Source organism: Conger conger, chromosome 5 (genome assembly GCF_963514075.1).
Source record: "Conger conger chromosome 5, fConCon1.1, whole genome shotgun sequence".
Taxonomy (NCBI): Eukaryota; Metazoa; Chordata; class Actinopteri; order Anguilliformes; family Congridae; genus Conger; species Conger conger.
The window spans coordinates 49,717,100-49,742,852 of NC_083764.1; the positions used below are offsets into that span (position 1 = coordinate 49,717,100).

Genomic DNA, 25,753 nt, shown 5'->3' on the forward strand with positions numbered 1-25,753 from the left:
ATAGCACACCACGTTATGCCGTGGCCTTTGGACTAATGTTTTAATCCAGTGAATGCACATTTTGTTCAAGTTTACAAAAATATTCTAAGTAGTTAACTTTGAATATTTTTGACAGAAACATGTTTTTCCAATTAATGTAAACCCTGTTAATAGGTCATAACCAGCTGGACATCTTCAATGACATCTGTGTAGCAGTGGGAAATACATTGAGTTGATCTGCATAATTGTTCACTCACCTGAAAGTAGTTTAATGAATACAATTCAACCCTGAGCTATTCAGCTGTAAACACTGGAAGTAGAAAAATATGGCAAACTCAAAATTGCATGTTTAGCTATTGGGTCATATGTCAGTCAGAACAAATAACAAAATTCTGAAATAAGCACATATTTCGTATAATATACTGAATCCACAGTAAAGCTATGTATAAAAATATGTACTTCCTACCTGCATGGATGTAAATACCCTGAAATGAAAGGGGACATTCGGCTATTTGACCTCATTTCAAATCCAATGTGCTGGACCATAAATTTAATCACCTGTCCAAATACGTACATACATACATACAAACAGAACTGTACCTCAACTAGTTCTAACACTACTCCTACAAGTGATACATGATTACCCCAAATCTAGTATCACTCATGCATCACTTGTATCTTGATCTTCTAACCCTTTCATGTTGTATTTGTATCTCCATCTAGCACTTTCATTTTGCACTTATTTCTCGATCTTGATGTTGTAGACCATAATTAGTTTCACATGCCATAACTTTACTGACCTATACTTACCATGTGGACTAGACTTGATGTTCTTGGCTATGGATAACTCATGCTTCATGGGAATTGTATCTTATCTGACCGATGTTCTGTAGTTGTTCAATAACCTCCGATATGCATGTATTGCACGTCGCTTTGGATAAAAGTGTCTGCCAAATAAATGTAACGCAATGGCTTGTTTATAATTAATCTTTTTTCACAGTAAGCATCTCTGAATTAGTAAGCTTAAGTAACCTTTGTACTTGATTAGTCTTTTATTGGTTACATACAGTTCTGGAAAAAAAAATAGAAAATAGTACACCCCATATTTATTTTAAGAAGAATCAAGGTTAGTCCACCAGTACCACAGAACCACGTCATTTTCTGTAAATAAATGTTCTGAATGGCAATATTTTGGTTTGAAATTAAAATACAATGTGGTAAATAGTTCATGAAAGAATAACAAAGGTTAGATTTTACAAATAAACTTTAAATATTCGATGTGGTCTCAATAATTACAATGTTTTTAGCCTACAACTCAGACCTTCCTGTCAAACGTGTTGGTCAAAAATGGGACAGAAAGATGTGGGGATTGGTGACGAGAGCAGAGCTCAAAGCTTACAAAGCCTGACAGACCAGCATCTAAATCAGGAAACATGTCCGTGTACTTTTCAATAAGCACCAAGACAGACGTGTTAAGAGGCCACCTGACCCAGAGACAGGCGACTTCAGTGTGACAGTGCAGGTCACAGTGTCACTGGCCCAATGCCCCTTCCCGTCAGCTAGAAGGGAATTTCCTGGCAGCATGTGACAGGGTTTTTAGGTTAATGGGGGACACATGGGGGGGATTTGCTCCATTTTTTTCCTTTTAAGGCGGTTAACAATTATTTAATGCTGTTAAGTTTTACAAAATTCCACGATTCACAGAACGCATGTGAAAGCCCAACTCAACACAGTTGAATAAAAATGCAAAAAGGTAACCGTTTGCTTACATTTCCATACTGTAACACATTTACCAATGAGAACAGGAAGTTTCTTTGAAATTACACTGTGACCAGAGAGCAGCATTGCGACAACACTGTTAATGGTGACAACTTTACATTACGCAATGAGGACATCTGGTCTTTACTGGATTTCTCATTGAGGGTCAGTAGGTTGCATTGCACACAGAAAACGAGATTACCGGCAAGAGGCTGATGCAGACTCAAAGCGTACACCTCCCCCTCCAAAGGTATATTAGCAGGTAGTGGAAGCACCTGCTGATTATATGAGGCACTCTGAAATCTTGCTTCATCTGGACCCAGGGCTAATGGCTAATGGGGTTAATATGTTAACAGAACTGCAAACTAAGAGATATTTGCTCACATGGCTATTTCCTTCAGGTCTAGCACCAATGCATACATGTTAATCGGTCTTGCCTTGTCTTATTAACCCTGGTGACCTTACTTGCAGAATAACCCTCTTGATCAACCCAACCTCATTCATAAAACCCAGGCACAGACAGGATTATTGGGTGAAACCAGACACTGGTCTGACCAGGTCCATTTATAGAGAAGCTTCCATTTACTTGACCAGTTCCCCTTCCTGGTCTACTTAAACGCAACATACTGCTATGCATGAAGCTGAAGAGTGACACGTTTGGCCATGGATTGTTTGTTGCGTGTGGAACGACAGGGGGGGGGGGGGGCGATGTGGACCTTGTTACACCAAGGGGTGTCCAATAAAAGAGAGCAGCGCAGATTGGTTCCCAGGGAAGGATGGGGTCTAGTGTGCGCATACCAACACAACCCAAAAAACGCCTAATGCTGCATATTAAATATTTCCTTCGGTTGAACAAGCTCACCCCTGGTCATGTGAACACAGCAGATGTAGTCTGGTGAATTAAATGGGGAATAAATCCGTCCACTGGGGAGTACAGAAATGTCGGTCCCCACCACCATCTGTGTTTCACCATGGAGCTCCGGGCCACACTGGGATCTTCCAGACGTTTAGTGATATTGACAGTGATGGATGCCTGTCCCTGTCCATACATTTCAGAACCAAGCATTAGAAAATAAAATGCCACTGTAGCCAAATGGGTTGAAATGGTTTATTATTATTATTATTAGTTAAGAAAATTTCAGCTCATCAGCTTGTAACAAAAGTGATAGAACTCCAGCTTCTCCAAATTCATCATAACCAGACAAGGAAAAGAAACTGAAAAGCAAGTTCACAAAAAGCCACCTCAATCAGATGAAGTTAGTAACATGGCAGTACTGAAGGCTTGATTGGCAGACAGAAGCTGTGGCTATTGTGTGCATCTGCATGTCAACCTAACTGGCACAGTTTGTTTACCTTTTAACAGAGGCCAGGTCCTCTGCTTTTCTTAATCAATGACTAATCTGCTCAGCAGTGTATACAAAGTATATTAAAAAGGCAATCATGAAAGATCGCTCTGCCTGCAATGGTAAAGCAATTCAGTTCTCCTTTAAATGACAGAAAAACAGCCAGTCATTACAACCTTCCTTTGAATAAGGCTTTTTTTTTGTCTTTGTCTGTGGAGTCAGAGCTAAGTATTTTAACTAAGCCAGAATATGAAAAACAGTAATCCAGGCGACATTATGTGGAACAATGTCAATCCAAACAAACTCTCTGTACGCTCAAATTGAGCGCTGACATTCCAAAAAACCACCCTACTGTAAATGAGGTACATGACAACCCTAATACGCAAATAATTTTTTTATGCTCTGAAAAACCCTTTCCAAAAGAGAAACAAAAACAACCTCCAAAGATTTATGTTGGCATTCTTAGACAGTGAAAACAATAGAAAATATAATATATATACAGCACTAAATAGTGTATGCAATATGCAAAGGCTTTATGTTGCTCCGTTCAGCAACCCAAATGAAATGCTCTTGCCATCAGCTTAAACTGCGACTTAACCGGTATTCCCTCCCCGCTTCCTCCGCCTGTATCCCGCCCAACCCGCCCGCCCGCCTCACTCACGTGCCCAAACTTCACTAAACACAATGACATCACTAAGCCTGTTAGTCTGAAAGGGGTGCGGCGGGGCCAGCCTCCGCACGCGCGCTCTAGTTGGCCGAGAGCTCGGCGCAGGGGCTCCACACATCCGCACCCGGGCCGTACACCTCCATGGAGTTGAGGAAGTCGTTGCCGTCGAAGCCGCCCACAGCCCAGATGGTGTCTCCCAGCACCTCCACGCCGGCGTTGCTGCGGGCCGAGGTCATGCTTCCCAGCATCCTCCACTCGTTCCTGGCCGGGTCGTACATTTCCACGCAGCGCAGGGCGCGGGAGCCGTCAAACCCGCCCACCACATACAGCTTCCCTGCAGAGGACAAGCAATCACGGTTCAATCACCCAGACCACAGTTAAACAGGTTACAATAAAAAGCCATGTTTTTGTCTTCGACATTGAAAATGTTATTGACTGGTAGGAACGCACGTTGTACAGTCCATTAGTCAGCTTATAGAAGTACTTCTTAATTATATATGGACACACACAGCAAGGCCAAATTGAGCAGCTGCCCACCAGAGCTGAAACAAAACTGTATTGTTCTTTTTCAACTCCAAGTACATACGATAAACTACCAAACATAAAAAATATAATTGCCACAAAGTCTAGACGGCCTTTACTTCTCTTTACATTTCTATTTGTTTTGGTTAGTCAAAACTGACCGGTTTCAAATGCTGAAAGCTATGGTTCTTCTCACAAAGAAATACAAATGCCACAAATGAAAATTGGGTCAACAACATAAGTGGCCATCTACTTCCTTCTATGGAATGGACACAATCTATTAATTAGTTTGCAAGTAAGCACAGTGGACATGTAGTTATGATGTGATGAAAACAGCTTGCTAGACAAGATTACTTTTGATTAGCAGCTTTTGACCAGTTATAGCAATTAGCTCAAACCATGCCAAAGCCATTCATACAGTTGGTAGCTTCATGTAGTCTCCTCACCCACAATGAGTTTAACCAGGTTCCTAATCTATAAGGTTATGTCTGTCCAACTACAGTAGATGTACTGTGCTAATGAACCAATGGTCAGTTACTTCTCACCACATCATGTAGGTTGGGCTACAGTTTGTAGGTGGTGACTCAACTTGGTAGAACCATACAGTGGGGACGATTTCCCTGTACTTCAGCACCTCTTTCCAGACACAGTTATGGAGCATTGTCTAGACGGTCAATGCAGTCTAGTCAATTCTGGAGGCAGTTTCTGGTGTTTGTGAGAATGCAGTCCATCTCATTATTTGGGCTCACCCTCGTGCATGGCCGCGCCCGCCCCTCGCCGGGCCACATTCATGGGGGCAACGAGGGTCCAGGTGTTGTTCTCGGGGTTGTAGCGCTCCACGGAGTTCAGGCAGTTCCAGGACTCGGCCCCTCCAATCACGTACATATAGCCGCCAAGCTCGCACACCGCCGCCTGGTGCCTCCCTGCAGGAAGAGCAAGAACACATCAACCACCACAGGAGCAGGCCTCACGCTCACACACACTTATCTATGGAAAGCAGCAAGCGGATAAACCAGCAAACCATCCACAGTCGCGGGGACGTACTTATGTTGAGGGGGGCGCAGTTGCTCCAGGTCTTGTTCACAGGGTCGAAAGCGTCGCAGTTCTTCAGGCCCTTCTGCCCACACGGGTCCGATCCACCCACCACGTACAGAATGTTCTTCAATGCACAGACACCTGCGGATCGATAAACACCAGGGGTTCTCACACAGCTCATTTCACAAGGAACCGAACATGGTTATGATCCCCATGCAATGTTCGGCCAGTTACCTGCATTGCAGCGATTGGTCCGGAGCTCAGGCACCTGGGTCCATTCGTCCTCGTGCGGGTTGTAGGTCTCACCGCAGCTCAACTCGTCCGAGTGGCCGTTGGAGCCGCCCATCACGTAAAGCTGACCCTGAAGGGGAATAATGCGACGTCGCTTCAGTTTGGTTCCTGTGCACCAAACACCAACCCCACAAATGTACAAATCTCCCTTGTGAATGTAGAACAGATGGACGACAGAGAGAATGAGGTTGAATGTACCTTGTGACGGGTGGCTTTTTGCCCTACACAGTAGAACAGGTAGCCTCACCCATTAAGGGGTATATTAAACCTAGTATTCCCGCCAACAAGACGGACATACCATCAAAACGGCCATCTGGAAGCGGGCCCTCGGCGTCCTCATCGGGGCGATGAACGTCCAGCGGTCAGTCTTTGGGTCGTAGCACTCCACAGTCCTCAGGCACTCCTCCCGGTTGTAGCCTCCTACGGTAAAACACAGCACGTTTCATGAAGGGTTGGGGTTCTTCATCCACGGTCAGAAGGACAAATCAACCCCAGGATCATCTGTGACCGGTCCCTGTAGGACGGGCTCACCTGCGGCGATGAGCTTGCCGTCCAGCTCGGCGGTGCCGAGGCCGGAGCGGGCGTAATGCATGGGGGTCAGCAGGTGCTCCTCGCCGTCCTCGGGGGACTCTTCGAAGCTCATGCTCTTTGCCAGGCGGGGGGTGCTGGTGGGAGAGCTCAGGGGGCTGCTGCGGCCGTGCAGGAAGATCACGCACAGCACCCCGTTCAGGACCGCCAGGCACAGGTAGATGTTGCCTGTGGAGGGGGGCGGGGGTGGGGGCGAAGGATGGAGAGGGTCAAACATCAAGCTGAGGTTCACATGCAGCATTGCTGCTCATTTCCAATCCAGAGGAGTTGATTTTTCCAAGCTTCCTTTAAAACGGACAGCACACGGGGATCCAGAGAGGGAAAGGTCTCTCGGTTAAGTATACTTAGTCATAGTTTCAATTTGGTGCAAGGCTCAGGAGGAAATATTGAAGGTAATGAACGTTTGAGAGCTGTTCACAAAGAGCCGAGTAAGTAGAGGGTGTGACAGTCAAACTTACCAGAGGTCTTCTCTGAGGCAATATACTTCCATTCATGCTTGCAGAGGGTCCCAGCCAAGCCAGGGGAGATGGTTCCCAATGTGTTGCTGCTACTGGTCTGCCTCTGGAGGTTTTCACGTGGGGTCTTCTTCTGCAAAGAACAGGGCAGCTGCAGAGCCAGCCTCCAAACCTGATCCACCTCAAACTACCGTCCATTCTGGCTGTCACCGCTCACCTCTAACCTGGCCACCTTATATTAAAATGTGGTTTGCCCTTGTTACAGCATTTCATCTTAGCTCTTGAACAGTCTGCAGCAAACATGACTTGCATGAAGTTCATAGCTACATGCTAGGTTAGCCACATTACCCACATTCCACCTCACCATTGACCAAAACTGATGATGGTGACATTTCTTTAATGCGGCTTCTTGTACCATCATACTAACGGCTGTAACTGTACAGGCTACTATAGCCAAGAAGGTTGTACAAAGGTCCATGGACACATGAAATGCTAAAGCAGGTAAAGGGAACTGCACAAATCAAAACAGCTCACTTAAAATTGCTGTTTCCAGGTAGGAACATCCTCCAAACAAACTATACAAGGGAGATCCAATTGAAGCACACTAGAATAACAATGACTAGTTGCCCAAATTAAACCAATTTTCCTTATTTTGATACAAAAAAACTAAGATTTACTGGTCATTCCCTGACATTCTGGAACAATATAATATTTAGGCTTCTATACAACAGAGCTGCCTCCATTGATGGTATGTCCCCACAACCACAACCAACGGACACCTCCAACATGTACCACCAGACCTCAGTGCATAGAAGGCAACTGAAAGCTTGCTCAATGACCCCTGGTGTCCTCAAATACTGCCAGAAATCTTGATAAATCAAGATAACTTGCAGTGCATTAGCTGAACCCTGTCTCACAATTGACCCCGCAGGTCCAGCAAGGCTTGAGTTAATCTCCATTGAGATTTCAAAAAAGGTTGAAAATTTGTAGAATTAAGCTTCCTGTCACTGGAGGAGGCAGGCAGCGCTGAAGTGAACCCAAAAAGTGTACCCTGGTTGCATTCTTTTTCTTTTTTTTTAATGGTTCAGCACCTAATATCAGTACCTGCACAAGCTGGATGTGGTCATCCCCACCGCCACACAGCTGAGCCTGTCCCTCGAGCTGACTGCCATCATGGAGTTTGTGATCTGCTGAGTAGTACAGCGTTTGCACCTGCAACACAATAACACAAGACCCATGTCTGCTGTCTCCTTGACAACAAAGAACCCGGGAACACCCAACTTGGTCCTTGGAAAACGTTGTTGGTGCTGTGGACATTGGAGGAAGGGTGGGGTGAGGCGAGCCTGTGGTACAACAGCAAACGGCGGCTTTGGGGTCACATATTTCTGACAGAGGACCAAACTCTTCTCAGGCTATCTCTGCCAAAGCTGAGGTCAGTAGCAGCAAGCATCAAGCTCAGGGCTTCTTTTGCTAAAGGAGTAGTTCTGGTCCAATCCACAGCACCATCATTACAAATCAGCTTCTGGAGATTACTCGGGCATTAATAAACTTCTTGCAACAGCTTCCATTTGCATTCCAGCTTATTGAGAGTCTCTCGGTCACATCAATGAAGGGTAGGGTTGGGTATCATTTGGTTTGATTACGGTTCCGATTCAAATATTGTTAAAAAGGTCATATTTTTAGATCACAAAAAAACTCAAGTGTTTACCCTATAGCCAAGGGCATGGTTTCATTAAAACAACTAAACTCTAGATCATTTTCACCTAATGTTCTCAAAGTAAATGCAAACAAGAAAAAAAACAACTTAATCAATTAAAAATGTTTTTGTTTTTTTGGAGCTATTTTCATCATATATTTACATGCTACTCATTTTTCTCACGCCAATCTGCTTCTTCCTCATTCGCATTATTCTCCTTCTCTGCATTTTCCCTGGTCATCCTTTTTTTTTTTTTTTTACTTTTCACCGCGGTCTATATTATATGGAAATGTAAAATGCGGAATGATGTCGTCGTGCTCGTTGCCAAACAAATCGACGCACTGTTGACGCATGACGTAGCCTGATCTGTCGGTGGCAGATCCTGGGCAGATCTGTATGTTTGCAATAGGGCTGTTACGTTTAAATTGTAACTCGCACATATTAGAAGATGTGCATTAATTGGTATGTTTCAACGCACATTTGAAAATAAATAAATAAATAATCCTAAATCCATCAGGGTTTTCATCCCCCTTGCCAAAAACTCAATTGTTCAAGTTTTTTAAACGCAATAAAAATGTCTAAAATGCCCATAGGATAGGGTAGATTACGTATTTGGTAAAAAGACTTCAGTTGGTAAACCAAGAAATGAAACGTAATTCGTAGCCTACTGTCTACAGACGCACTCACCCAGATTCCGCGCAAGATAACGTCAAAACGATAATGGTAGGTATCCAGCGAACTTATCCAATTGCTTTATCATCGGGCAAAATTGCAATAGCGTTATATGGATGAACACGATGTAGTAGAGCTGGCTAGGACAGTGCTCAAGAATGTGTGCGTGGACACGATTATGTTCATAGTTACGATGCTTACATTTTGATATTCGGTTAACATAACTTGTTAAATTGGGAAATCACACCTCTAATGGACATTATACATATCTGGTGTTGTGCTAGCTAAGTGGTATTTTCTGACGTTATAATGAATGTAAACAAACTAATATGCATTTAAAATGTACATATGCAAAATGCTATTTCTGGTCAAAGTGACAGCCCTAGTTTGCAATAGTACCCTAATCAATGGCGTTTATTCAAAACATGCCTGCGTGAAAATGCGCTTTTAGGAACAAATAAGCAGAACCGAAAGCTAATTTCTCATTGGTTCTTGGAATTTTGGATCTGGTTCTAATTTGGAACCAGTTCTTGGTTCTCAACCCCAGTGAAGGGAGTGGAAAAATGCCTCTGAACTCCAATACGACTGGTCATCTGAGGTTAGCATCTTACTAGTGGAAAAAGGCTTCCGAATGGTCCAATTAAAGAAAAGGCAATCATCTAAGGTTGGAATAATTTCCAAAGTTTGCTGCAGTTGGCTAGCTGGAAGAAAACCCAAACTAATGTAAAACAATTTGCCAGGTTTCCTAAAAGGGTACCAGGCATGTAACCCAGAGACTGGAAGTAATATTTCGACTGTAAAATGAAATAGTAAAATTTAGACTGCAGCATTCCTTGATTGCATCTAAACCGTTTTGGTCATTGACTGGAGATAATATTGTCTCAAACTAAATCTAAATTTTATTTAAATTGGATGTTCATCCTTTTTCATTCCATCAGTACTTGCACCCAATCTGGAAATGCTAAATTTGTGTTTTCATGACATGCAACCTTACAAACGGGCACAAGATCTCTTCTGAACCGATTACATTGAATTTGAACTAGCATTAGCAAAAAACGCAACAAATTAATCTTAATTTTCTAGTTATGGTTGATTGGTAGGGTCTAACAAGAAAGATTGCCTAGAGACAACCATCAACGCTGTCTGATGTAATAGAGCACCATATCAAACCTAACATTAAAGATGCCTTTTGGATTTTAGGTGCTTGCAAGCCCTTTCGCATTCTACATGCACGTTCCTGTGCATGCGTAATCACATTTGAATAGATGGCAGGATTCACGCACCCGATACCACCAGTGAAAACATAGAATATAGGAGAGAAAGCGAGTGCAAGCACTGATATCGCCAGACAAATGTGACTCACTACAAGGAGAACATTCTCAACCGGTTGAAAATAGGAGGATAAATTTAGCCAGTTATCCAGTACATTTTTACCTCTCCACAACTGAAGAACGGACATATTTCGGACATATAACACTTTCATCGTGTTTCTTCAATGCCGTCATGTGCAATTTGCATATAAAAACCTAGCGTGACCAACCACGATGTTACTCCTTTAACAATACATCAATTCAGCTTTTAGTGTAAAAACACAGTTCATACATTAATTGAATGTATCGCTTACAGTAAAGTGCTTTTACAAGAAAAGATTAGATGATAATAACTTAACTTCGTTATCATCTTCCAATTATCATCATTAGTATTATTCCGAACGCTACCGCTCCTACAGTTTTTAAGTTAAATGTAGCAGTAACTTCGCAATAAACGGTCCTCACGTCGATAAGGTTGATATGTCCAAGTCACAGGTTTCATACTTTTTTTGAATTACAAAGCTTTTAAAAACAGCCCTCACTGACATAACATTGGTGGAACGCTCAGTTTACAGCAGAATACCAATGCGGAAGTAAAAACAAGCATTTTTTAACCGAACTGTAACTGCTGGGAGAATTCAAGTAGGGTCAGAGGCTAATAAAATGCAATGAAGTACATTTATGGAATTTGACGGTTAGTCATTGCAAGATTGAGTAATGGAAGAATTAATTATTTAGTTAACATGAACATTACTGCTTTTTGCTGAAACAAATTGATTTGCCAATATGCTTAGATAACTCGCTAGGTTAGCCAGTAACTAAGATCGCTTGCTATCGTTACCAATATAACGTTAGCTAAACAGACTTGCAGCTAATGGCTAAATGGTCAACTAGCAAGGAAACAGTAATAGCGTTATGCTTCTGAGAAGCTAGCTAGCTAGCCAGCTCTTTGCCATCTAAGGAAGTTACATTAATACAAGATGTCAACATTATTAATTACTGCATGAATAAATGTTAGCCAATTAGATTACACTACTACTTGCTATGTAAGCGGTTTATTATTGCTGCTAGATGAGGGTATATCATCCTTTCATGTTGTGTTGCATAAGAAGTTTTAGAGAAATAATCTATTCTCAGAATAATCTACAAGGCCCACGTCCTTATCTTTGTTGTATTCTTTGCACGTATGTCCCTCTAGGGTCTTGTCCCTGGTTATGGGTATGCACTTGTTGTACGTCGCCCTGCCAAATGCCTAGAATGCAATCTATATTTACTAAATTGGTAACGTTACCGCTTTGGCATTGTGACATTCCTGACGAGTTATTTTGTTATGTGAAGTTACTTAAAATGTAAATGGAGCTGTTATACTTGATTTCCCATCCCTGTCAATCTGGGAAGGGGTCAATAGGGCTCATGCATCGATTTTTAGCGGGCCATTTATGGGGGGCCTATGGTGAAATAGCACAGCCTACATTAAACACTGCACTTGCACACCACTTAGACGCCAGAGGAGTCGGGTAGAAACACTTGTGTAGTAAAATGACTACATGCATACATGCGGCCTCGTTTCAAAACTAATGTAAAAGGCAAGTGAGATATGACATGGTTTCTTGGTAAATGTGGAGTGCAAAAAGGGAACCCGCACTAATTTGCGGGGTATAGGTCTGAGCGTAGCTGGGTGCACAGCGTTGTTTCGGTTGAGGACTGTAGCCGCTTCCTTTTGACTCATTACCGCAGAGGACTTGGTATCTCTTCCCATCAGTCTTGGAAATCCTGCTGTAGTTTTGGGTTAATAAACCTAAAGGGAGAGATAAATCAATGGGGAGGAAGAGCCATTAGAATTTACCCACTATGCCCTAAAACTACAAACCTGTGGAGGAAGAGAGCATTAGGGGGCAAAATGAGTTGAACGCAACAAAAACCTGAAACGCCGGCAAGATGCAAACGCAACATTGTAAGCATTTCTTTAAATAAAACAATCATGGATCAAGCCAGGGCTCTTTAAAAGCTCACCTCTAGACAATCCCCTCGGGATGTTCAGTATAGGAGCACATACTGCCCTTTATACATTCTCTAGGCCAAGGCTTTGAAAGAAAGGGGGGGGGGGGGGAAACACACAAAAAAAGGAACAAAGTCCAAAACGAAACCGGCGTGACTGAAATTGACCTTGGAACTGCAGGTGAGATGAAGGGTTAGGGAGAAGGACAGGGAGGGAGAGAGGGCCCACACAGGACCTCTGTACTGACCTCCTCCATCAGTCTCTCCAGAGGATCGCCATTCTCCCACAGGCTGCGCTGGACCCAATTGATCACTTTCGAGTAGAGTTTCCCATTGCTGGGCAGGGAGAGGTTGTCCTCCAGCATCACTTCTAACTGCAAAGCAAAGACATGTTGAGATTAATAGGGAATGGATGGCTGGGAGTTTATAGGAATGCCATGTGATGTTGGGTTAAATGTTGGCAGACAAGCCCACCCCAAGCCCAAAGATTCTTACTCTAAATATCGACAAAAAAAACAATGGGGACAAGATGAGCCAGCCAGCTACCGCTTTCTGAAGGCGTGACGTGGCAAATAAATTTAGACTGGAGGAGCACACACACCTTGAGGCGGGGGAGCTTGAGAAAGTTGTCCTGCTCAGAGATCTCCAGCAGGTGCTCCTGGATGTACCCATCGATCTTGCTCAGGAGGCGGCCATCACCCATGCTGCTGGCAAAGTGCCGGTAGGAGATGGCGCTCTGGTCATCCATCTTCGACAGCAGGTAGTCCCCACAAATCTGTGAAGGACAGACTGCTTTTAGGCAGCCAACTTTGGAAGGAAAACTGGCACCAAGGGAACGTCAGCAGTGAGGGGAACCACTCAGGCAATGTCAACTCTGACAGGTTTAATTTGACTTCACTCTTCAGGGCAAAAGAAAAAACCGAAACAAAACCGAAACTAGCCTAGCCACATGACTCTGTTAGGGGATAAGAGCCAGTAGAAGCCACACCTGTTTTACTCTTTCCATCTTGAGCCGTTTAGCAGCAGAGTAGACATCCTTCACCAGCTCTTTGTCAGCTTTTAACCTGCAGGAGATAAACCAGTTTCACAACGGAACGAAACATTCCTTACACAATGGAATGCATGTCAAAAACAAGATATTGAAAACATACTAGCCATTGGCAATTTTAAGCATCAATTACCAGACCTGTGTAGCATTCATAAAACTAGGTGGCTATAGGTAGGTCAGTTTATTTATTTTTCCTTTTTTTTATTTTAATTTTTTAATAGTGGGTGTAGACAGCAGCCAACCTAAGGACAAATTGAAATAAATGTGGCATACCAGCTGTACCACACAATTTTCTGGTGGTGGCTAAAGGCTGGAGAGAAGTTGGACACTCACTGGGCTGTGTAGGCGTAGTTGAGCAGGATCTCCATTGCGTCAGGGTTCAAGTCCTCAAACTTGACATGTGAGACCCCATTTGGTTCTGTGTCCCCGTTGAAGATCTCAAACAGGAACGGACTGCAGCAGGCCAGGACCGCTCGGTGAGCCATGAGCTCGTGGCCGCAGACCTACAGAGGTGGCACAAAGGGCACGTGAATCAAGTTGGGCCAGGGGTGAGTGGTGAGGTGGGGTCGTGTTGCTTTCTCGCATGAGTGCCCACTCGTTGGACATCTGGAAGAATACGAGACGGGGTGGGTGGGATAGCGTACAACCACAGGAAACATAGCGATACGTCAAACACCTGCTCACATTACACTGGAGGACAGGTTTTACATGTTCTCCTCAGCACGTTCCATGGAAGTTTCCGCAATAAAAAAATAAAAAAATAAAAAAAAACTGGTTATGAATAAACAGACCTGGCAAGGACAAAAACTCGGTCAAGTAATGCAGGAACGCACCTAGACGCACATACATTTACAGCAGTTGCATCATGACTAAGATCATATTCCAAGACAAGGCCACACACACAATTTGTGCCCCTGCTTCGGTTGCTGTGACAACTACCTGGAGTCTGACGTCACAGAACTGGCCACTCTTCCTCAAGGCGTTCATCTTGGCCACGGTGGAATCCATGAAACTCTCGTCTTCAAACATCAAATATCCGTTGGGAATCATTTTTGCAATAAATGTGTCTTGGAGCCTTTGGAAGTAGGGAAAGAAAGAGGTTAGGGGAAATCAAATGTATCTTTAGTTTGAAAATCTCATTTTATGACATTGCTGTTCTTACCAAGTTAGAATACCCAAATCCTTAAAACATCCATGTGCATTAATTTAGGCCATATAATAAAACTGTATACCCAATGCACTATTGATGTGCTTACCTAATAGACAGGGTTATCTGGACAGGACAGTGCAGGCAGGGTCAATGAAAAGGCACCAGAACAGAATAGACAAGGAATTCTTGTCTTCTTGTGCAGAGGGAATCCAAACGATGGGCTAGGAAAGGGGCAGGGGCTGTGCCAACACAAACTATCAGGCTTAGGAATACTAATCAAGTCCTTGGGATCCCGTTGGCTATAGAAACAAGTGTTTTCTGTGATGATCGTGCATTGTAACCTGAAAAACAGAAGGGGAGGGAGAAGATTACTGGAAAATGCATTTTCAGAGGAGTTTTCCATGGAAACTTTTTTTTGAAAGAGGTCTTGGCATGCTCCCATAGGGCCATGAGTCATGCACAAATATAAAGGCGCAAGTGCAGAGCTCTGAATAAATCTAACAAACTGGCATGCACTCAGACCAAGCACAAAGTCATTTCCCCACAGCAGAAAGTCTTATCTGACCATTTCGTTTTTCCATTGTACCTTGTGACTTCCCAATTTACAAACACGCATACTCCCACCCATCCAAATCCACCAGCACCACCACCACCACCACCAACAACTGTGCAACCTCCTGGTGCTGTGACTGTTCTGCACATACACCCGGCTAAAGCCCAACATCTAGGCACGTTCAGCAAATGAAGCCTTCCCCGGCTTCCCAGGGCAACTACCACCGGCCTATTCCAGGCATGGAACTTCACCAGCCCCTCACAACACCCTTTTACAGGCTATGTCCAATTAGCACTGGACAGGACACGGCTGGCACAGGCTGATAAAAAACCACCGCGGTGACTTTCTTCACTCCTTTCCGGGCAGCGAGGGAAGGACGACGATACCGCCTGTTTAAAAGGCCCCTGCCCTTTGTGACTGCTGTGCCGTCGTTCAACATTAAACCGGGACCCGGGAAGGTATTCCGCACAATGCCTGCCTAACAGGACTGCTTTCCACAGGGACATATGGAAGGCACCAGTAAAAGTAGCTAGCTAAAGGCTCTTGCTAAAACCGCAGGGCCACAGGTTAAATGCAGTCAATGTCCAAGCCCTGCTTGCCCGCACGCATCGCAGAATCTATGAGGGGCAAATGATGAGTCGATGCTTTATTTCCCTGTCCAATGGCAGAGATATTGGATTTAACCCAAAAGCTTATTTTATGAAAAGGGCTGTGTAGTTGGGTGCTTTATTAGTTTAGCCTAGCCCAAGACAATTGTCCCATTCATAGCTTGTATTTTCACCAAGAAACCACAATTAACCATTATGTACTGTGGGAGGAGAAAGACATCACGGTGTTCCTTAAAGTCCTTGGAAAAAGAGCTTAAACTGCAAAAGAGCATAACCTGTGATCCGAGTATCAGATTACAGTATTGCGTCACACCAACAACCATTTGCTACACAATGCAAGTGGATAAAGGTCCAAGATGTGATACTTTAGACCCGTTTCTTCATTAAACAAGTAGGCTAATCAAGCAACTGATAAATGTTGTGACCCTTGTTGGCAAAAAGCCATTAAGCCACATAGCTAAACCTTTTAGGCCTAACGCTTTAAAAGCTGAAAAGCTGTGCATGAAAGAAACTTTTGTGCCAGTGGAGACATTTGCCTTCAGCTGCACTAAAATTACATTTGGCAATTTGCCGACAGCTCGCGTGTAATCTGAAATGCAAAAACTGCTGTATGCACTCGTTACAGATGACTGAGAGACAGCATTCAGGAGTCAATCAGATTTTAAAAAAATGTTATCCTTTTTTGAGAAATAGAGGATTCATTGTACGGGTTACAACCTCAAAACTTTAGTCACAAGGCATCTCCGGACGTAAAACTTTAAGGTAGATTCTTAACTGAAGACCAGTTTGGACATGATGTTTCCTTACCTTGCCCCACCGCAGGCGAAACATTCGTATCCAGGTCACGCCACAGACGGCCCCCTGCCTACCTTTGTTTCGTAATTACACAACACTGCAGGAGACATCACTTACCCTGCGATTTCCAACTCCACACACCCACTCACTCATCCACGTGGAGCAAGGCTCGACTGGTTCCACCAGTAAGCATTTATATAGCTTTTATTTAATGAAATATACTAATAACCACTAACTACAATAAGCAGAAAGTACAAATATAACTTCACCAGAACTAAAAGAAAATGTGTTGGTTCACAAACACGAGCACTGAAGAGCGGACTTGATTTTTATGAACGGATTTGTCCAAGATGATAAGAATTGGGAACTTCACACCCCATAAAACTTTTCATAAAGAGGTTAAACTGCATCTGCTGCTTTTTATTTACATAGCACTGAGAGTATTCCCATGGGGTTTGGGTTGTTGGGAAATCACATGCAAAGACATGGAGGAAATTAATAAAAGAAACTGAGGAATTAAAAAAAAAAAATTAACCACAATAAAGACAGAACGCATCGGCGAAGCTGAAATTCTGCGTATGCCTTTTCCATTCCCAACAGGGCATGTTCCTGGGATAGCGTGCAAAACGTCCATGAGAGCGCATAACTGGAACATACCAGTAGTAACTGGAGCATTTGGGGGCAGGGCGGGGATGTGGAGACGGCTTGCGGGAAGCCTAGCACGTTATGTTTCATCTAGTCGTTTCCACTGGTTACGCAACATCTGGTTCGCTCCTCTGTGCGCTTCCGTAACAATGACATCGCCACTACTGCTCCCGCTCATCTCCAGGGGATGAGATTCAGACAAGGGCTCAATAAATAAACAAAATACAACTTCACCTGCCCCCCCCCACACACTGGTCTAGCATTGTCAGTATTATTTGTTCTTACTAGGGAATATGCATTACAATCCAAGAACAGCAAGAAATACAAATATTCCTGCAAAGTGAACCTCATGGAGAACAAGACCTGACATTGTCAGGAATGCCACCCAACTGCTTTGAGACAATTCTGAGCGGTTTTCCTCAATTCCCGCAAACCTTAAGCCTCTGTGTACTGTGGGCAGGGCAACAGGGCCTTGGTTGTGTCCAAAAGGCCACATCTTTTGTCACGCGGTAAGTAAATCAACTGCAGATAAGAAACTGAAATCACAGCCCTGAGGACACAAGTGTCTATGCTACAGGACCTTGTGGAATTACCAATGGTCAGCCACTAGAGTAGATGACCCAGGAACCTGAATAATGTTTCACAGGCCATTTCCACGTATATTTCTATTAATATTTGTCAGACTCAAATACACTGAATGCATATATAGCACCCGTACTCATTTAATCTAAAGAAATCGATTAAAATCGCATTTTTAGCATTTTCTGAGATAAACCATGTACTGTTATAAAACGCCACACCCTAAACTTGGACCACAAAAGACCATGAAAGGTGACCGTTTTTTATCCCGTGTATGCCGCAACTTTGCGGTTGGCTGCCGTGCGACTAATTAATGCATTCCCACCGTTTTACACGTGCTCTTCTAAATACCAAACGTTAGCAAGCCACAATCCGACTGCTAATAATCAATCATTGTAGACAAAAATCCCGAGCCGTCTTCCAGATATGTACACGTCCCCGCTACCTACGTCTCAATTTATTCCAGAGAATTTCCGTAACAACCTGTAAATGAGGCGGCTTACTCATGTATCCACCTCAACGTGCGACGTCATTATGAATAAATGAAATGACTGAATTAGAGAAAACGCATACATATTACAATAATATCATCATTACGTGGTTCATCCACACTAAATTAATTTGTAATGTTTTACCAACAAATCCTAGCAGAAATAGGCCATTCTGTGACGCTCATCGGAAAGGAAATGCAACACGCCTATCACAGAATCAAATGTTACAGCGTCTACGTTACAGTAACTAAATTACAGTAGCTGTTACCAACCCCTTCACCAGATTTTCTATAGGTCAGTCCCCTCTTTTCAATCGTTCCTATTGGTTGGGCAAAATTACGTTGACTCGAATGGATACTCTTGACTTGCATTCATCTATGTACCAATGAATTAGCGGCACATAGCTAATTACATTTCACGTTGACTTTCCTTCAAGATCATTAGTGGTGTTCATCTCAAAGAACACGCCACCACGTTAGCCATTATCATGCCTGTGATACTGGGTCGGTCGTGTGACCAGACAAAATAGCTAACGTTACCGTTCACTAGCCAGCTATTTTCAGTCTAGACAGATTTTGATCTGATCCTGGTTTATCAGACACAAAAAGCTAGCCGAATTGATATGAACTTCTCATGCTATTGCTTTTACATAACGTTAGAACTACATTAAACCACCCATTAAAATTTTTTACTATCTTTACTGGTGAAATTAGGCAAGATAAAATTGGGTAAGTTAACCTGGTTAACCATCGAGCCCAGCAGATGAACATCCAATTAGGTACAATAACTAAGGCTAGTCTACTGGTCAACAACGCTGGCTAGAAACAAATATACGCCAAACCGCCAAATGTAAGTCACTTATGTTAGTCTCGCCTTCTAACCCCTCGTAACGAAAAAACGTTCATGATAGCAAACCATCATACCCAACCATTAGCTAGCTAGCATGCCAACAGCCCGCGTGAGGTCTCACCGAATATAACGTTAGCTAACCGCCACCGAAAACGATAGTAAAACCTTAAGTAAAATAGATAGTAAGCGACATCTACTCACTTTAGCCACCATAGCTACACTAATAGCCAACTAACATATTGCGAGGAAGCCGTGACAGCTTGTAAGCTGGATAACTAGCTAACGTTAGCTAGCCATCAAGACAATGAATGTGTTGTAATACCTTGCCGCCACCAAGCACATGTCATTCATTTTCATAATCACAGTCAAAAAGCTGTTACCTCAGGCAGATAATAACATCCGACCTTACCTGGTTTATTTGACAGCAGACGGTATAAGACATATTTAGAGAATACAATTCAGATTTGCCGGACACGGATACAGCAGCTGCGAGCACAGTGAGTATGATATAGTCTCCTTCGTTAGTAGATTCCTCGTGCCTTCCGACTGAGCTGGAGCAGAGGACGACGCGCGCTCTTAACAAAGCCACGGGAAGCAGCACACCGCAAGTGACGTACGTGGTATAGCGAGGGGAGGGGGTCGAGGCGGAACTGGAGGAGGGACAGGGGGCAGGGCAAAATTTGTTATTAGTAACAACAACAGTTGATCTTACAGAAGAGAAATGTGTCAAATGGGGCCCTGGAAATTTTGGAGGGTTCCAGATTATTCTGACAGAATGTCTCGATGGATTTTCTGTGTGTTACCCGTGTGCATTATGAGGCAATGATTTTAGCAGTCCGTGTCATGAATAGCAGCCTTCAAAATACAATTATGCTAACCTTTCTCATTACCAATCTTTAGTAGCATTTGTAAATCGGACCAAGGTTTAATAGGCTTTCATTCCATACATTCTGTAATCCAGAGCAAAATTTAACAAGAGCAAATTCAGTTGAAATACCTTAAATAAATATGAACTATTCTGGCGTACATTGGTCAATGCGTGCCTCAAAAATTAAATCACTCAATAATTTAGCCTGGTAATTAGTGTCATTAGGTTAAGCAGTACTGTTTTGTGAAAGAGATGTGCTCGGGTGTTAACTGGACATCTCTGCCTGTTCAGGAGTATTCTGGCCTTAGCCCTTATAGTACTTAGTATATAGTTCTTGCTGCTGTGATCCTCTCATGCAGCACAGATGTGGTGTGACAGCAGCTGGATAAATATTTCAAGGTCCTGTGGTCCTATTATTGAGCACGATACAGAGGCCGCTATGGGTATAATTTGAACTAGCCAGGAAAGAAAATGTATGGAAAGTTTGCATTGATGTCGTAATTAATTTGAACCATTTTTCGCCATATGCACTCGATTACAGCACATAAAAACCAGTACAGAGTGTACTGGAGAATGAGCTAAACAGCCTGTTATGCTGACGAGTAGCACTTGATCATTAAACATTTGAATATCCCTATAGACTTTAACATGATTGTTGAGTTGCAAAACAAACATTTTGAAACAACTGTAGGGCATTTTACATAAGTGTGCCTCTCAGCAGACCCCCAAATGTTGTGGGAAATAGTTTGGTGTCATTGGTAGTGTGGTACACTGGGTGCTGAATACAGATAGATAGCGATCGTATAGAGCGGAATATTGGCGGAAATTTGCAGTTCCTTTTGCTGAACTGTTACAAAAGAGGAGCAGTTAGCTTAATCTTTAGGAGTCAGATGAACAAAAACACATTAATTAACCCTGTTCCAGTTGCACCTGGTAAGACTACACACATTCCCATCGCCTCTCAGATACTTCCACTTTTTGGTGTATTTGGATGATTCCTACACAAGAGAAAGCTTCTGGGGCTATTCTGAGTTATTTATGCATTCTGTTAATTTATAACTTTTACTGATAGCCAGGTTTCATACATTGAAGAACTGTGGCAATTGCTAGGTGATTCATTGACCCACATTGCCTTCCCCTTCAAAGCAAATGTTACATAGATAGAATAGCTCATCTCTTCGCAAATCATTGAAACAAAATTAATTGCGGCTTCATTTGTGTTACTGTTGCCACTGATTACCATTTTAAAGTACTTCCAAGTTTAGCCAGAGATGCACTGGATTAAGAATTGTAGCCTTGAAGCGTGAAGTAGTCCTTGCTTACATTCAAATGAAAAATAATTGTCATGTTTGGTATCTGTAAAACCAACATGTGGTTGGTTGTTCACTCATAATTTATGAAACAGATAGTGTTTTTGTTTTTTTAGGCAATTCGTTTAGTATTTTTTTGGGAAATAGAAATAGGACCACATTACATTTTTTGTGCATCATTTTGCAAACATTATTACAATGATCTTCTGCAGCCACAAAAAAGTCATCTGAATTTATCAGTGAGGTAATGCTTATATTCACGCTGGGGAAGAAAATGGTATACTTAAAATGAGGAAGCAAACCTTTTGTGCTTGATGGCTGGAGTGAAAAAGCTTATAACTATACTGTCATCACATAAATATTAAACACTAACAAATCGACCAATTGAAAGGTGTTCCTAAGACTTCTAATACTGTGGATGTCACTGGTTTAAAATGCTCTGGACCAACTCCACATCCTCATCTCCAGCTCAGTAAATATTAAATTTCAGTAATGAAAAGAGCAGGCCGGATATAGTGCAGTGATGTGTACATCCGTAAAAAGGGTCAAGCCACAGGATGACATCTTCACAGGAGAGGCCTGGCCTCCAACCTTGCAGTGAAGAATTACTTCTTGGCTGATTCTAATTGTTTTTGTTCCATGGTGATGTAATGTGACATGTGCCAGGGAGCCATGATGGGTAAAGGGATGAATGTGTAACTTAGGGGTTGCAGATTGGGGTCCCAAGTGCACATTTGAGCAATATTCTTAATCTGAATCTGAGTAAAATATCCAGCTGTGTAAATGGGACAATGTAAAAAAGTAAGCTGTATAACTCATTCTGGGAAATACATCATCTAAGCAAATAAAAAATGTGACCCTTCTCTAATCTTGAGCCTGATTAATGCAAATGAGCAGCATTTAATGGGACACTGGACTGTGCCTGACCATGACAGAGCACCATCTATTTTGGAACTGAAAACTGTGGAACAATGACTACTAAGAGTCATAGCACCTTTCTCCCTTGAGATCTTCTCTGACAGTAATCATTGCCCATGAAGTGCAATTTAACATACTGCATTATCCAAACCCAGCCAAATATGCACACGGTTGAATGAAACCAGTCCTTATTTTCAGGTCCCAATGTCAAATAGAAAAGTCACAGAAGCCCATAAATTCAATTTCGAACATAACACACCGCAGAGCTTACCAGAGCCCCATCTGGATTCTTGGTACCAGACAGGGTGGTTTCAGCACAAGATACATAATTGTATCATACAGGCCAGAGGCACGTCCGAGTCTACACAGATAGCGATTGTATAGAACCACACTATTTGTTGAACTGTTAGAACAGAGGAGCAGTTAAACTTATCTTTTGGAGTCTGATAAACAACAACAAAATTAAATGAACCCTGTTACAGTACCGCCTGGTAAGACTACACATGTTTCCATCGCCTCTCAGATACTTCTGCTTTTTGGCGTGTTTGGGGGGTTCCTATAGTTGTCATGCTTATGAGGCATCCATAGAGACATACTTAACTATGGCAGTGTGAAGCAGAATAATATCAGATCTTTATAACCATCTTTTCTTGTTTCACAGCACCTCTTTGAGGGTATTCTGTAGGGCGCTGATATTACGTAACTGGTTCATCAGCGCAAAACAAGTGTACTCCCCTCCCCTTCTGAGTATTCCCCCTTGATGAGTCTCTGGATGCTAGTAAACACTTTCTCTTTCCCTCTCTTTCTTTCTTTCTTTCTCTGTCTCCCCCCTCTCCCTCTTTCTGCCACTTTCTTTCTTTTACTCATTCTCTTTCTCTCCCCCTTTCTCTAATCCCCTCATTCATTCTTTTTTATCTCATACCTATTTAATTTTTCTTCCTCTCGTACACATGCACAGACAGACACACAGACACAGACAGACACACACACACACACACACACACACACACACACACACACACACACACACACACACACACTCACAAACCTAACTTGTTGGAGGCAGGTTATGTAAAGCATTACAGGAACAGACAGTACTGGAAGTGAGAAACAGGATGACTGAGAGTATGAAAATATTCACTGGACTGACAGGAACGCAGCAGAACCTGCGGTACATATACAGCCTTGAGACTTTTTAAGTTTGAAGCACTTACGAAATGAAGCAGAGAAGTTTCTTCTTTAACCCCCTGTGTTTGGTTTAAATAAAATTCACCAACTCTTAATAAATGCACAATGGCAATTTTGAGAGCGGGTGACTATACCAATGTAGATTTGGTTCATGTTGTTTGTTTTGTGGTTAAAAGTTAAACATGATCTAGCAGAGGCAAATGGCAACCATAAACCATACTGTACTGTCTATAGACAGTGACAGTATAGACAGTGAGCTCAATGAGTCTTGGGCCAAAGACAATTCTTTTCTTCATTTGGCACTGTACTCTGCCATACATACTTAAAACCAGAGCCCCAAGGCAGTGTGTGTACTGATGGTTTCCTCTGCTGCGTTCCAGACAGTCATGAGAGCAGGCTCATATGCCTATAGTTTGGACTATGGCCCTGGAGCACTTAACTGCTTTTCTTTCTCTCATAGCGGCTTCCTTGGCCTGAACTAAGGAAGTGATTGAACACACCTGAGCAATCAGAAACACCTGTGAAGCCATTTGTCCCAAAAAGTATGGAAAAAGATACTTGAACAAAAGTTTTAAATCTGCACTTTAACTGCGTGTGAATTGTTTGATTTCAAATCGAAAATTGTGGAGTATAGACCCAAATCAAGAATATATTTAAACTCTACACCAGCTTTTAATATCAAATCCGCCAATCATGTGGCAGGAACTCAATGCAGAAAATATATGGTTACAGATATGGTGAAGAGGTTCAGCTGTTCAGACCAAACATCATACTGTGTTATGCAGCTGTGGCATATCCCAGTTTTGCATGCATTCTCATGGTAAATGGAATCCACTTTTTAAAAATCATAAACATATAGATACATAAAGACTAGCTGGCCACTTTCCATTTTCACTTGTTGAGCATCAAGGCAGTGAATATGCAAGTGTAAACTGTTGTGAGTTCAAAAAATGCCAGCTTCCATTGTTGTTGCACTGGTTTTCCACATTGACCATGAACCCATGCATGCACACATGCAGGGATACATACACACACACACACACACACACACACACACACACACACACACACACACAGAAACATACAGGCAAGCACATAAAACACACAAACACACACACACAATAATAAGTTAACTTTGGTGACTTTTGCTCTGTTTGTTTGTTTGTTTGTTTGTTCAAAAAAAAAACAAAAAAAAATGGCCCTTGTCCTTATCTTTGTTGTACAGGTAGCAGTTGAAATTGTACTTACCTCTAGGGTCTTTCAGCGAACTTATCCCTGGTTATGGGTATGCACTTTGTTGTACGTCGCTCTGGATAAAAGCGTCTGCCAAATGCCAATAATGTAATGTAATGTAAACATACATGCACACACACACACACACACACACACACACACACATTTTTTTAAGCTGTAAGAAGTTTTAGAGATAACACAAAGAGATGCTATCTTGTACATTTTATTGATTTATGACCATGTGCATGTGTGTACTTGAGTGTAAGGCGGCTTCATTCACTGGATCACATAAAGTAAGGCTTCCTCACTTTTGTACTCATTCACGAGCATTGCCATGGTGCATGAAAAAGTACTGCTCATAAAGTCAAAGTACAGTTTCTTTGGTGGAAAAAAAGATTTCCATTCAGAATTATCCTCTTACCTCTCATGTCAGAGTAAAAAAGGAACAAGCATGTTGTAAAAGTAGCATGCTATTCCCCAAAAATAAGAATTATTATTTGAATTCATTAGTTATCATTAGCCCTGTTCTATTGGCTGGCCTGCTGTGAAAATAATAAATATATGAACTTCTTGAATTACATTATCAAATATTAAGTAATTAACTATTTACAGCAAAATACAGCATGTTTCTTGCCAGATTAGTATTGCAGAATAAGCAATACAATTGTATAATTTGTATAATTGATTGCATAATCGGACATAATACCAATGTAGTAGCACAACATTCAAAAGTGGCAGAACTATTTAAATAACCCATTAAGGATCACCCCTTTTCTTGACACAAGCTTGATTGAGTTCCAGTCTCAGGGCAGTCTCCAGTATCAGAGCAGTTCTCACCCCCTGTGTGATGATCTGTGCTGCATCTCCTTGTGCCATGTAGTGGATCAGCCATGGTTGCTCAAGAGGGCGGCCTTTGTTTGCTCCTACCCTGCTTGCCTCCGGGATCTCTCCCAGCTTCGACAAGACTTGATCATGGCTCCAAACCATACCGGACTTGTGCCAGTGCTGTCTTGCAGCTAGACAGGATGTGCTGTCGGCTTGGCTTTGTGGCATTGCAGAGTTGGCAGTTCTCCTCGGAGCTGCACCACAGGCACAGGTTACCGGGGTTTGGGAGAATGTCATAAGTGGACCTAATGAGGAAACCACACCTTTCAAGGTTGTCCAGCTGTTGCCTGCCCGCTTTGATCTTGTACTGCTCCTCTTC

The 25,753-nt window shown here is 42.6% G+C and overlaps 1 protein-coding gene across 1 annotated transcript; it reads right to left on the reverse strand.

Annotated features, from left to right (window-relative positions):
- Positions 1–2,831: 2,831 nt before the first annotated feature.
- On the reverse strand, positions 2,832–19,625 carry LOC133128107 (influenza virus NS1A-binding protein homolog A-like). The gene is made up of 15 exons (XM_061241400.1): positions 19,442–19,625; positions 14,619–14,853; positions 14,302–14,437; positions 13,696–13,865; positions 13,303–13,378; positions 12,916–13,089; positions 12,563–12,688; positions 7,743–7,850; positions 6,642–6,771; positions 6,127–6,351; positions 5,894–6,015; positions 5,539–5,665; positions 5,314–5,445; positions 5,019–5,192; positions 2,832–4,081 (listed from the first exon to the last, which is right to left on the reverse strand). The coding sequence occupies exons 3-15, from the start codon at positions 14,410–14,412 to the stop codon at positions 3,828–3,830; spliced, it is 1,929 nt and encodes a 642-aa protein (XP_061097384.1). The 5' UTR covers positions 14,413–14,437; positions 14,619–14,853; positions 19,442–19,625; the 3' UTR covers positions 2,832–3,827.
- Between the last annotated feature and the right edge of the window lie 6,128 nt (positions 19,626–25,753).